The sequence below is a fragment of the Callorhinchus milii genome, unplaced genomic scaffold (genome assembly GCF_018977255.1).
Source record: "Callorhinchus milii isolate IMCB2004 unplaced genomic scaffold, IMCB_Cmil_1.0 Scaffold8, whole genome shotgun sequence".
NCBI classification, from domain to species: Eukaryota; Metazoa; Chordata; class Chondrichthyes; order Chimaeriformes; family Callorhinchidae; genus Callorhinchus; species Callorhinchus milii.
The window spans coordinates 1,803,392-1,818,065 of NW_024704749.1; the positions used below are offsets into that span (position 1 = coordinate 1,803,392).

Below are 14,674 nucleotides of genomic sequence, written 5' to 3' on the forward strand. Positions count from 1 at the left end.
AGATATATACCAAATAAGGATTATTATACAAGAAATTCAACTGTACCAGGTTCTTCTTTAGCCTCCACATGTCACTGCGCCCAATGTACTGGTCTTTAAAAGTTAGCTCCACCAGATCGAGGGAAACTTCCTGTTAGACAGACAGACAGCTGGCAATGGTTTCAACATTTCAAGGCACAGTAATTGATACTTACAACTCCTCAAAGCTGGTTTTAGGTAGGGATTCACTTGCGGGCTGCCCTTATCAGTTAGGAGAAATTGCAAAATACTTTATGACAACAGCCTGTGGATCTCAGTCACTAAGTACCAAGCTTTTATAGTTTAGATACTTCAGCAATGGAAGCGAATTCCCACCCACCACCACCAGTGCAGCTTCCCCCAATAGCTCAGATGGTCAATGCACCAAGTGGTATAGGACTGATCCACAGAACCAGAGAGATTTACAGATCAGATGAAGTTGCCATTCAGCCATTCAGTTTGTGCTGGCTCTTTGAAATTTAGTTCCGCTTAGCTGCCTTTTCCCATACCTCTGTAAATTATTGCTCTTTAGATATTTATCTTCCCACCGACTCCTTTCTCCCTCCTTTGAAGACACGTCTCAAAACGTACCTCTTCGACCTTCTCTTTCAGTCATCCATCTCCTCCCACCCTGGTTCCCACCTCCAGCTCAGATGTTCACCCAGCACTGTGATTGTGCTTTGGGACGTCCTCCCTACATTAAAGGGCTATATAAATGTACCACACATGTTCTAACATCTGTCTGCGTAAAATAAACTGTTAATCCACCTCCTTACTGCTTTACTAATTATCTTAAATTGATGTGGAAATGGAATCACTGAGCAGTGGAAATAATTTCTCTCTGTCAAACAACTTGTCATTTTAAAGACCTATAACAAGTTTTCCCTCAACCTTGGCTGTTCTGATAAAAAAAGGCCCACTTCCTCCAGCTCCCAGGCCAGCCTTAGACAAGGAAGATCTTCAGCTGTATTCCACTGCTGATGTGTTGCCACCTTAACTGACCTCAGTTAAATTGCCAGTAAATTGGCTTCAGCAGCCTGGATGAGGGAGGGAAACCCCAACAATCATTATTTTTTATTTCAAGATCCTCTCACTTCTTTTCAAATCCCTTCATGCCCTCACACTTCCCTACCTATCCAACCTGCTTACCCCCCCACTCTACCATCCGCTGGCTTCGGCCTCCTGTTCGTCTCTCGTCCCCTCCATCATCTTCAGCCACTACGCCCCAAAACTCTGGAACTCTCTCCCTCAGTCCCTCCCCCTTGCCCCCTCCCTCCCCACTTTCAAATCCCGCCTGAAGACCTTCCGTTTTGATCGTGTTCACGGTCACCTCCCTCCCCCCTGGCTCAGAGTCAGATTCCGCCACTGTCAGGCCGTTATATAAATGCCAGTTTTTTGTTGTTGTTGTACAAATGCTATCTAGCAACCCTCGCTGGAGGCGTAGACACGAAGGCAGGATTGGGTTTGTCTGTGATTAAACATCTTGCCGACACTACATAAAAAAGGCTCACAATCAATAGTGACCGGCCATTTGGGCAACATACCAAGATACGGCACGTGTCGTCTCTGCAGCTAGATCCCGAACAGAAAGAAAAAGGAGACGAGAGGAGAAAACAATCATTAAAAACCTACCTTGGGATCAACTACGTTCACATAGACATCCTGGTAAGCTCGGAGCCTGAACACCTGCGCGACCGTCTGGTCAACACTGATGGTTTCTGAGGGAATTAAAGGAAAAAGATGCATTAAGATTATTACTGTTATCACATCTTGGTCGAGCTCCACTTGTTTTTCACCGGTTGTGTGGCTTCCTGTAAGACTACACAAGAAGTATTGCGTGACAAACCCCTCTTCCATCAGGTAGAGTTGGTACAGCCGTTTAGTCTGAGACAAAACGCTGCTATCACACTGGGTTTTACTATTTTTTGTGTCTAGTAAGAGTAGCCAAACAAGTGGACGACTGCAATCTACCTCCAACAGGTGGCAATTAGGGCACTTTATACAGAAAATCACATATACAAGCCAGTCTACAAATAGTTAGAATTTAAACTTCACTTTGAATGGCTGAAGTTATATTATATCCTGTGTTAAGTTGGGATAGTTAGAGAGAAGGTCCCAGACTTCTGTTCATTCAGACTGTGGTCCTTACATGCAGATTTGGCTCAAAAGTGTCATCAACGCAATGAAAACTGTTGGTGTGAATGGCCTATTATATGGAGTTCCTTTACGAAATTTAGACTCACTGGAAATCGAGAATCCAAAGCAGCTAAATTTCTCACAGTTTTAAACAAACACTATTGAGAATCATTTTACTCTCTCAACAAGCGAAGAAAATAACAACAAACTGGTATTAATATTCATGTAGGATAGCACCTCAGATTGCTTCACAACTACAGGGCCAGACGGCAAGCAAGAGAGGAGGGAGAGGTGACCACGGACTTGGTTGAATAGCGATAATAATGTAGTATAGTAATATTTGTAATGGGTTTGAGAGATAGATATTTGTGATAGGTTTTAAAGACAGATGGAGGAGGTGAGGTGGAGGGGTAGAGAGGGGGAGTTCCAAAAAGCAGGAGTACAACAACAACAACATGACATTTATAGAGCGCCTTTCACGTCGGGAGGACGTCCCAAAGCGCTGAACAGTCAGGTGTCGGGGCCCGAGCATGGGGGAGGGGTGGGGTAGGGGTGGGGGAAGGCAGAGAGGTTGGAGGGAGACCAAAGGCACAGTCAAAGAGAAGGGACTTGAGACTGGCCTTCAAGGAAGCAAGGGAGGAAGCGAGGAGAAGGGACCGTGGTATGGAGTTCCAGAGTGTGGGAACAGAGAGGCTGAAAGCCTGACCACCAAAGGTAGGGCGGGTCGGGCAGGAGACATGGAGCAGGCCAGAGCCCGCTGAACGGAGGGAGCGGGCAGGTTGTTAGGGAGTCAGCAGGTCAGAGAGGTAGGAGGGGTCAAGGCCATGGATGGCCTTTAAGGTGAGGATCTTGAACTCGATCCTCTGGGGGGTGGGGAGCCTGGTGGGGGTGAGGGTGGGAGTGATGGGGTCACAGAGCCTGGTGCGTGAGAGTATACGAGCTGCAGAGTTTTGGATGATCTACAGCTTGTGAAGGGAAGAGTTGGGAAGGCCGATGAGGAGGGAGTTCCCGTAATCAAGCCTTGAGGTAATAAATGCGTGGGTGCGGGTTTCGGCAACCTGAGGGGTGAGGCAGTGGCGGAGTCTGGCAAAGTTGCGGAGGTGGTGGTAGTCATGGAGCGGATGTGGGGGAGAAAGGACAGTTCAGGGTCAAACAAAATACCCAGGTTCCTGACTGGCTCAGTGAGGTTGAGTGTGCAGCCGGGGAGGTTGATGATGCCAGCCTGTATTGTTACTGAAGGCTCAGGCACTGATGGTGGGGCAGAGGTAACAGGGTAAGCAGGTCCAGGTTTGCCAAGCAGAGGGGACAAGGCAGTGGGGTAGAAGTCACAGAGTTAGGGCAAGAAGCGATTTATAGATGAAGATCTTAAAATCAATCCATGGGGAGTCAGATAGCCAGTGGAGGCTGGTGATGATCGGGGTGATGTACACACAGCGCTTGGTGCAGGCTGTGGTGTTTTGAATGAGACGAAGCTTAGGGGATGATGGAATGAGGGAGACTGGCAAGGAGCATGCTCGAGAAGTCAAGTCGGGTGTGAAAGCAGTTGTTAAAAGCGGCTCTGGAGGCATTTTGTGTAAGATGGGGGTGGGGGCGAGTAGTTAGTAAAGGGGAATAAAGTAAAGAAAACTTGATAGGCTACCTTTCTGTAGATCTTCTTTTAAAGACTTGACCTGCATAAGGAGTGGACTGCAAAACACAAAACAAAATGTTATCAGTTTATAAGAGTACTGTACATACATAGCCAAGATTACAATAATAATTCTTGCACTTGAAATAGCGTCTTTCACGAAAGGAGGACATCCCAAACAGCTACACAGGACTTACTGTAAAGAGTACTGACTGTGGGTTACAGAATCATAGAATATTGCAGCACAAAAGGAGGCCATTCAGCCCCTCGAGCCTGTTCCGCCATTCTATAAGATCATGGTTGATGTGTATCTCAACTCCACTTACCCGCTCTTGCCCTGTATCCTTTAATAACCTCACCTAACAAATAGTGAGTTCCAAGTCCCGACCTGGGACTTGAACCCAGAACCCTCTGATTCCAAGGCGAGAGGATTTCAACTGAGCCAGGCTGACACACGCAAGCAAGGAATATAAGGCATAATTGTTTTATATATACACACACTGAAACACTCTTCCCGACACCTGATGCCATAAGAAGCTTGGTACAGGATTGTTAATTAACCTCACCACAGCCCCACGTTGATTTGGATCTGCACAGAACAAATCTTGGGCAAGTTTCCTTACTCCACGCCTGATAATAATCCCTCAAAAAAAATAATTTGGTCACTTCAATCCGAGGCTGTTTGTGGGACGCTGCTATGTGCAATTGGCTGCCGCGTTCGCCCACAAATATACAGTCAATTCACTTTACAGTCTATTCTGTGAAGCGCTTTGAGATGTCGAGAAGATGTGAAAAGAGCTATATAAAATGCAAGGATTATTATTATTATTATTAAAGCAAATACCATTGCAAAATCGGATCAACTGAATAAGTATCTGTCTTGTAAAATCCAGGCAGTTGTTCCCTTGAGCACAGTATGAGGAACCTTCTGAAATATTCTGCATCTCTCACTGACTTCTAAATCCACTGTATTAAAAGCCAATTTACCAATTAACGTTTACAGCCAAAAATCATTCACTTTCCATTCTGTGAGGGATGGTATTAGAGCAAGATGCTCTTTGAAATCGTGACAGTAATAATAATCCTTTATTAATATTAAATAATTTCCATTTAGTAATAATCCTTGGATTTGATATAAAACCTCATGTGATCAAAAGGCTCCAAATTCTTCACAAGGATCTTCCTGTTAAATGTAATGACAGTGTATTTGTAAGTGAACGCAGCAGCCAATTTGCACAGCAATAATACTACCACTAATAATAATCCTTGCGTTTTGATATAGAGCTTTTCACATCTTCTAGACATCTCATAATGTCTCATAAAGAACAATGAAGTGAGTCACCAATTATTATTTGGGAAATTGTTAACCAGCTAGGGAGTAGCTCTGACTAGAGGCGTTTTGAGACGTCTCAAAGACATGATAAGGCGCTGTACCAAGTGCAAGGATTATATTATTATTATTGTGTGGCCAGTTTCAAGAGAGAATTTATCTTTTTTAAGGGGGAGGAGGAGAGAAGAGATGTGAGATAAGAAGAGAGGGTATGTGAAAATGGATCCTGTCGGCTGCACTGTCCTAATGCTGTATGTTCCTACTTCCAGTCTTTGTAAGTTTCACATGACCTGGAATTGATGCTGAATTAGCACTTTTCACCCATAAAATATATACAGTCAATTCACTTCACAATATATTCTGTGAAGTGCTTCGAGACGTCTGGAAGATGTGATAATGCAAGGATTATTATTGTTATTATTATTCAAATTTGAAGGTTTTTCGTTGATCTCAAAATGTGTTACCTGTACTCATCAATGAGTGACGCTATCTCCACAATGTCACCCAGCTTCACCTGAGGGAAGACTTTTGGGTTCACCATCAGCTCATAGTCTAAAGGGGACAACCAAGAGTCAATAGTGGTCAACAGGAGCATTGCTAGCAGAAAGACCGTACAAGCAGAAAGTGCTAGGAATGCACAGCACGTGAATTAGCAATAAAGCTGCCCATTCTCACTCAACTCCTCTTAGGTTGACTGTCCAGCGCCCTGGGACATCTTTCCGACATGAACAACAACAACAAGATTTCATTTATAGAGCGCCTTTCACGTCGGGAGGACGTCCCAAGTTGGGTCGGGACCCGAGCAGGGGGGAAATGGTCAGGGTGAGGGGAGGGAAGGGAGGGAGCGAGGAGGGGGGAAATGGTCAGGGTGAGGGGAGGGAAGGGAGGGAGCGAGTGGGGGGTAGAGAGTCGAGAGGGGAGCTGAAGGCACGGACGGTCAAAGAGAAAGGTCTTGAGACCGGCCTTGAAGGAGGAAAGGGAGGAAGCGGCGAAGGCACTGGGGATAGAGTTCCAGAGTCTCGGGGCTGAGAGGCTGAAGGCCCGGCCACCGATGGTAGGGCGGTTGGGGCGGGGGACGTGGAGCAGACCGGAGCCAGAGGAACGGAGGGTACGGGCAGGTAGGTAGGGGGATAGTAGGTCGGAGGCTGTGTACAGTCTTCTAAAAGTGCACAAGTTTATACCTTTTCTATAGAAATCAAAACTATTAACTAAATAGTGTATGTCTTTCATTCCCTTTTAATAATAATCCTTGCATTTGAGACAACTCAAAGCGCTTCACAAGATACACTGTGAAGTGAATTGACTGTATATCTTTTGTTTTTGTTATAATAAATAAAGAGAAACTTTGAATCTGATCTTGATGTAGAGAGAAAGAGAATCATCCAAATCTCTTTGTATTCTGACTGTGCTGGGAACTGCAGTAACATAATAATAATAATAATAATAATAATAATAATAATAATCCTTGCATTTGATATAGCGCTTTTCACGTCGGGAGGACGTCCCAAAGCGCTTCACAGAACACACTGTAAAGTGAATTGACTGTATATTTGTGGGCGAACGCGGCAGCCGATTGCGCACAGCAATGTCCCACAAACAGTCGTGGATCGAAAATGACCAATTTATTATTGGTTTTGGTTTTTTGGAGGGATTATCAACTGCAGCAACCGCAAGCAAGTCTGCAAGGAGCCAGAGGAACCTTTGGACCAGCTACAATCTCTGTTTAACATGATATAACCATCAAGCTTCAGCACAGCAGCTTCGTTGAATAATTCATCAGGAAAAAGGTCGGAAAGTACTTATGCAGCACAGATCAAACAAACTACAAGAAATGTTTCAAAATGTAAGTCACAGTAACATGTTTGCCAAATGTGCAGTGTTGAGTGGGGTGATGGATTGAATGGGGTCAGGCGAGGTGGGAAAGCTTGTTTTATTATTGATAATAATGCTTGCATTTGATACAGCGCATTATCACAACTTCAAGACGCCTCAAAGAGCTTCACAGGCTATATTGTAAAGTGTAGTGACTGTGTGTTTTGTGGGAGAAACGCATCAGTGTCCCACACACAGTCGGGGGCGAAGTGCTTTGAAACGTTTTGATGCAATTGATATTATTCCTAACATCTGACCCAACGCCTTTCACCGCCCAGGGAATAGGACGTCTCAAAGTATCTCACAGTGTTTCTCTGTACAAAGTAAAGTGATTGTGTATGTCTTTGTGTGGATTTTAATAATAATAATAATTAACCTTGCTATTGGGGCTAGCGCTACATGAATTGCTTCTAACTGGCAAAAGGGTGACTGGTAAAGTATCGGGAAAAATGTCATGGGTGGGTGGGCTCATTGCAATTGGAAATGAGACATTGTTACGGTAAAATGGAGGGAATTGCATCTAAACAGACACCACCTGTCCTGCAAAAGCTTAATACCAAAACGGGATGCCGGGAATGGGAATATGACTGGTTCCTCACTGCAAAGAGAGCAACGTTTGGTTTTGTTTTTTAAAAAAAGTAATCAGTGCATCAACATCAATCCAGCAAGACTATCTGTCTCCATCCTGCCCTTCCTCCCAACGTGCTGACATGGGTCATCACTTCCCAGCTTTGCTCTTTCCTGTACCCGTACTCCGAGCTTGTGCCTCTCCAATCCAGTTTGCGCCCGGGACACTTCACCGAGAGTCAGCCCTGGTCAAGGCTTCTTCCTCTCGTATTCACTATCTCCCCTTGGGGACATCATAAGAATTTGCTCGGCCAAAGAAGGCCAAGGATTATCGAGTTTGCCTTCCACCATCCTGGCATCGCTTGACATGTCGTGTCCTAAACTGTATCCCCAGATATTATTTTCGAGCAGAAATCTATCTAATTTGTTCTTGAAACAAACAACACGGTCTCCCTAGGTAGCCTGTCCCATACGTTTACTGCTCGCTCACTGAAATAGTGACAGACATGGGGGTCTATTTTTATATGTATATGGATGACACCCAACTCTAACTCTCCACCTCTAGCTTTGACTCCAGGATTACTGCCGTTCTGACTGATGCAGAAAATACTTTATGTCCCCAGCCTGATCTGTCTCACCATTGGTGGGTGAGCTTTCGGTCATTCTGCCCTTGCTTTTTGGAACTCTATGCAGAGCCCTATTCAGGTTTCCTTCTTTTAAGCCTTAAGCCTTGCTTCTTTTGGTTTTGGTCAACTCTTTCTCCCTCTGCCCTCTGCCTCCTTCAAGGCCGGTCTCAAGACCCTTTTTTTCGACCCTGCCTTTGGTCTCTCTCCCACCTCTGTGCCTTCTCTCACCCCTACCCCACCCCTCCCCCATGCACAGGCCCCGACACCTGACTGTTCAGCGCTTTGGGGCGTCCTCCCGATGTGAAAGGTGCTCTATAAATGTCATGTTGTTGTTGTTGCCCTCTGCCACCCCCACCCCCGGCAGCTGTTGGAGACATCCTCCCAATGAGAAAGGTGTCAATATGAATCTAAATTCCATTACGCATATCAGTAAAACCAATTGTCCTTTTCTGGGAGCAAAATCTTTGATTCTAGAGCTCCTCAAAGGAAGAACACCAAACAACTCTATCTGATCTGTCCTTTCTCATTAAAATTTGTTCATCTCAATCTGTACCCTTTCCTATAACCTTCAGTCTTGTGCGTGTGAGAAGAAGCATTTTCTCCAGACAGACTGACTTCACAAGCGTAGAATTACAGGAAATCTTTGATGATATTTTCAGGGAAGATCTTATTTAGTTTTAATTTCCGCTTCTTTATGTTTAATTGCTGACTGGTTCACCCTGACATCTTTCGTTCAAATCAATGTTCTCCATTACAAAGGAAATTTTATTTCAACCCACAGCAAATTTGTACACTTGCCTTTCTGCAGGATTGGCTTTTCATCCAATTTCCACCCCCCACCCCAACCCCCACCTTCGGGATCTGAGACTCAACACTGAGCAACAATAAAGACTGAAAAATAATCACTGGAAAGGTCATCACCCAGGAGAGATTTGTGCCTTGAAAGGAAAGAGATTTAACACACCATGTGGCCATGGCACAGTGCCACACAGATCACATCCATGCTGTGCTGAGCTGAGCGAGCTGGGCTGTTAATGGGTACATTTCAATTGCCCTCTTTATTCCTGAGTGGCGGGGGTGGGCGGGGTGGGGATTTAATAATAATAATCCTTCCTTGCAAGGAAGGAGATCCACTTAATGAGTTTGATAATTAAGTATAAAGTCAAAGTCTGGGCATTGAATAGATCACCAGTGACACGAGCCCGCCCCTTATCCTGAATTCCTATTTTATTGAAGGTGAAGTGGGCAGAGCACTGGTTGCATGATCAGCTCACAGCTCAAATTGTTGGTCCTTGGAGAACAACAAGGTTAAACAATAACAACAAGTGGACAACCTTCAAAGCGCCCATAAGAAAGACAGGCGCTGTCTGATCACAGAACCAGTCTGTTGTGCCTGCTGCTCTGCTGCTTAAATCCTCGTAACCTACTGTTCCTGCAGTGGGTCCATTCCTTCTGCACAAACATTGCATTGCTGTCTCTCTGGGAGAGGCGTGTAGTTTGCTGGTAGGTCGACCGTTCTTTGTCCAGAGGCTACATCCCCTGTGGGAATCTTGCAACCTCTTTTACATCCATTTACAAATGAGGAGAGGGTCTGTTATCATTCTGTACAATCCAACGTTTGGTATTAAATAATTTTGAAACATAAGGAAGCAAACAAGGCAGGTCATTTGCTTTGAATTACAGTAAACCCCATCTTACCAGACTCCAGTTTTGCCCTGCTCAGGAATCGAACCTGGGTCCTCTGGCTTGCGAGGCAGGGGTGCTAACCACTGGCTGGTAGTCCAGCTAGCTGGGATTTAAGTGCAATCTGATTTTGTTGTTCGAGGAGAGTTGGCCAGAAAAATGCGAGAACTTTACAGAAATAACAGCAGGAAATCATTACTGTGCTGTCAGCCCAGAATATCAGCTTTGCTGTGGGATACTAACCCACATACAACCCTTTGATTCAAGGCTGACAACGCTACCAACAGACTGAGTGTGTCAGCATCAATTCAGTTGGTTGCACTCTGGCATCTGAGTCAGAAGGTTGTGGGTTCAAGCACCAAGTTCAAGCGATTCAGACTCCAGCAATATCCAATAGCACACTCTGGGGTCCCCAATCCATGGCTCTTGCCAACCTGCACCTACTACTCTCTGGACAGATCCCTCCGGGGAGAGTTTGCATCCTATTCCAATAAATATCTTGGGATGTATAGATGAGATGCATAGAATTCTGTTTGGTTTGGATGCTCTTTAGCCTGGAGATGGGTTTCTGCACATGTCGACGCCCACCTTACAAAAAAAGACCCCCGAGTTGGGATTTTGAACTTGTACAGTCTAGGCTGACAATGCAATGCAGCGTTGGGGAATGTGGTTTTAATGTTGGAGGTTTTGTCCTTTGGATGAGGTGTTGAAACCAAAGCCCTCTCTGACTGTTCAGGTGGACATTAAATATCCTGTGACACCAAAAGAAAAGGGAGTTTCTCTTGCTGTTGTGCCTAACAATCCCCCAGATAAAATTAGTCGTTCACTTCATGGCTGTTTGTGGGAGCCTGCTGTGCGCAAATTAGCTTCTGTGTTTCTGCTACAAAAATCCCGTCACTACACTTTACAGTATATCTTTTGAAGTATCCTCCCAACAGTTGACAGTGATCAGCCCACTGCTTCCAATTATCAAAAGGTCCAGATAATTATCTTTTCCAATTACCCAACAGGAGGCATCCTGTTATAAGGCCTAAACCTGGCATTATACATAATCACACCACAATCCCTGGCTCAGGAGTCAAAGACTGAGCATCCTTTGATCGTTCCAAGTTTCAATTACAAATAACTGGTGCAACCACCCACTGTGAAGTACAGACAGACATGGTGAGACACAGCAGGGTGGAGGAGAGGGAGGCACTTATAAAGACTGAGCCTTGCTCTGTGCCTCTGTGAGAGACCGAATGCTTCCTCAGTGAGAGGGAGAGCAATCAGGACACTGGTCGTTGCTGTGCTCCCTGTGGACAGCCAAAGTTGCAACAACAACAACAACAGATTACATTTGTAAAGCGCCTCTCATGTCAGGAGGACAACCCAAGGCGCTGGACAGTCAGGGATTTGGACCCGAGCTGGGGGTTGGCATCAAGGTGGGGGCGAGGGCAGGGAGGGTAAGGGGTATAGTGCCCAGCAGTTAGCACTCAATGGGGAGGAAAGAAAAAAGCCTACCAAAAAAAAACTATGGTCATGGGGGCATTTTTGTGCACAAAAATTGAGATGCAATAAATTCTGCTCAGGAACGCAAGTCAGACGGTTCCCACCCGCCTCATGTTCTGGAAATGCTGTCACTGGCTGACTTGTCACTGTGATCAGTCAGCCATTCAGAGTGAATTCTTTATCAGGCAGTTGGTTATGATTTATTAAAGCCTCATTTTTTATGTTTTGCTGAACTGTCACGTCCAGTCTTTATCTCCCACACGTGCACTAAACCAGATAATTCACGAGCAGAGAACACGTGAATGAATTAAAGTCGGTCTTGAATTACCGAATGTTTACTGTATCCAGCGGCTGATGTCTGCAGTCAGACAGTTTGCTTGAAGTATTATCTGTAAATGTTTGCTTTATCGTTTATCAAATGACAAGTGCAAAACAAATCTCTCGACGCCCGAAATGTACGTAACATTCGGGTAAAATATGAATTGGAAAAAAACAGCCGGGGCTACAAACTGAGCGATTCATAAATTAACACAAGCTCCATGTGGTCTGGGAAGTGTAGACTGAAGGTTGTTATGGTTACAGGGAGCTGGAATCATTTCAAAAGCTTTTCTTAGAATTATGAAACGGAGTAGAGGAGAGAAGGGACTTTTTCCCCTTTCAAGGTCTCCTTCTCTTCCTCGTTGGTTCAGGGATGAACTTATACACCAGTTACAGACCCCTTGGGCTTAATCCCTTTCCATATTGATTAATCAATTGGTAGATTTCTGCTTCCACATTTCTGTGATTGTATGAAACAGATTTTGATTGAAAGGGGATTAGAACCATAGCACAGGAGGACCACTCTGCCCATTGTGCCCATGCTGGCTCTCTGAAAGAGTTATCCCATCCTCCTATCTTCCCATCACCTTCAAAGCTGGTCTTAAGACCTTTTCATCCAACCACACTTTGGGTCAATTATCCACCCCCACCCCACCCCCTTCCTCCGCTCCCCCACCTCCTCTCACTTGGATTCCCAGATGATTCTCTGGGCTGTCCTCCTGATGTGAAAAGCACTACATAAATTAATACAGCGCTCTTCACACCGGGTAGTGTCCCGGAGCGCTTGACAGTGGTGGAGTCTGACCCCAAGCCAGGGGGAGAAAGGGGTGACCTTAAGCCCGATCAAAAAGAAAGGTCTTTAGGCAGGGTTTGAAGGTGGGGGGAGGGAGGGCCATTTATCAAATTCCCACTTAAAAGCCAATGTCCATTCTGTCTCAATCAGCATACTGGGTGGGACATCCACATACTAATTCTGTCTTACTAATATATTCTGTGTGTTTAAAAAAAATTCTACCTTTGGTCTTTTAGCAATTCATCGAAATCGATGCCTTCTAATTACTGACTCACTGACCCATTGAAAGAATTTTTCCCCATTTACTTTCGCCCACAAAGTAAACAGTCAATTCACTTATATATAACAGTATATTCTGTGAAGCGCTTTAATACATCTTTAAGATGTGATAAGGCGCTGTAACAAATGCAAGGCTTATTATTATTAACACCCTTTAAAATTCTCCAACAGATCTCATCTCAACCTTTTCTGTTCCTCTCGTCTCTTCTCACAAGTAAAATCTTTTATATCAGTCTAGGGAATATTCCCTGTGTTCTCTCTGACATCTTTCCTATAGTGTTTGCCAAAACTAGTTACAATAATCCAACCGTACCTAAAGATTTATACAGGTTTAGCATTATCTTTCTTGCTTTCATATTCTCTGCCCCGATTTGTAAAATCCAGGATTCCATTCTCTTTTTTAAAAAAAAACAGATTTGACATCTTGTCCTCCCACATTCAAAGATTTGTGTATATTTTTCTCTCCCACTCCCTTTGGAATTTACCATTTAAGCTAAATTTCGTCTCCTAATATTTTCTCCAAATTCCTTAACCTCAAACTTTCCTGCATTATGCGACAAGGCGCTATATCAAATCTAAGGATTATTATTATTATTATTTCTACGGTTGTTCGGTGTTCCTAAAGTCTCTTGCTCGTCACACTTCCTATTTTGATATTTAGGTCAATACTTGCGCTCGCTCATGCACTGCCAGAGACAAGAGGACTGGGCTGTGGCTCTGTACAGGAGATGGCGATGTATTTGCTACACATTTCCCAGCCATTTACTCATTTCACTTATTAATTCATCCAATCATTCACTTCCTGCGTAATCTCATTGAGGCACTGATCCAGGCTCTGTGCATATGCTGATAAACAGGTAATGTAAATAGATGGATCGGCTTGTCTGTTCTCACACAATACTGCAGCTCACTGCAGCCTGCCGTCTAAATCCCTTTGGATCAGTTTATGATGCATCATTTAAAACCTTAAACAATTTTAGAAATGGACCCAAAAGCATGTACAGAATGAGGATGTACCTGCGGAGGATGGGACTCCAGCTATTTATTACTTTCGCTCAGTTGGTTCAGCTTTTTGGGGGGATGGGAGGAAGGAGGAGACACAAAATCAACCCTGATTTTAAACATAAATTTTAAAATCAATAATAATAATAATAATCCTGGCATTTGATACAGCGCCTCGTCACGTCTTCAAGGCGTGTCAAAGCGCTTCACAGAATATACTGTACAGTGAGTTGACTGTGTGTTTGATGGATAACAATTGGGAAAGGGGATCCACCATCCCCCAGGTAGAATTTTCCCACCATCGGGGGAGGGATAATGGGAGGGGGCTCAGACCCAGTTATAGTGGGTAAATTGTAGAGATTACGTTGCTCCAAGACGCTGAGTAAAAAAGGCACTATGTAAATGCAAATTGTTTAAGTGTGGTTAAGGCCAGCTGGGGCTCCAGGAGTATTGTATCCAGTTTGGGGCACCCACTACAGAAAAGATGTCAGAGAGAGCACAGAGAATATTTACCAGACATTGATACAAGGGTCCAGCAACTTGAGAAAAGACGTCTTAAAGGGAACTTCCTAGAGATTGAGATTGAAAAATGAAACCCAGAACAGCTCTGTGTTTCAGGTTGCAATAAGACTGTAGAACAAGAGGACATAAGTTTAGAATTGCAAAGAGCAATTTCAGGACAGATACCACACAGTGTTTCTTTACCCAGAGGGTAATTAATGACTGGGACAGGTTAGGGTATTTGAGACCAGGACATTGGTCTCAAATACCTTTCCTGGCTAACCTGTTCCAGTCATTAGGCATTTAAAAAGCAGCTTGATGCTGCGATGCGAGGGTGGGTTTTGATGGGCCAAAGAGACTTTGTCTCCAAACCAATATAATTTTTTTTACCTTTCTGAGTCTTATTTTTTCCGTAGGTTGTGATGTTACCA

At 44.4% G+C, this 14,674-nt stretch overlaps 1 protein-coding gene across 5 annotated transcripts in view; it reads right to left on the reverse strand.

The window, feature by feature from the left end:
- depdc5 (DEP domain containing 5, GATOR1 subcomplex subunit) overlaps positions 1-5,663 on the reverse strand; it is a gene marked incomplete at its 5' end in the record, with an annotated part of 73,270 nt that extends 67,607 nt beyond the window's left edge. For all 5 annotated transcript variants that reach the window (XM_007908724.2, XM_042337295.1, XM_042337296.1 and 2 more), the window contains 4 exon segments: positions 47-130; positions 1,651-1,736; positions 3,794-3,840; positions 5,576-5,663. In XM_007908724.2, the coding sequence (XP_007906915.1) occupies positions 47-130; positions 1,651-1,736; positions 3,794-3,840; positions 5,576-5,663 (305 nt within the window).
- Between the last annotated feature and the right edge of the window lie 9,011 nt (positions 5,664-14,674).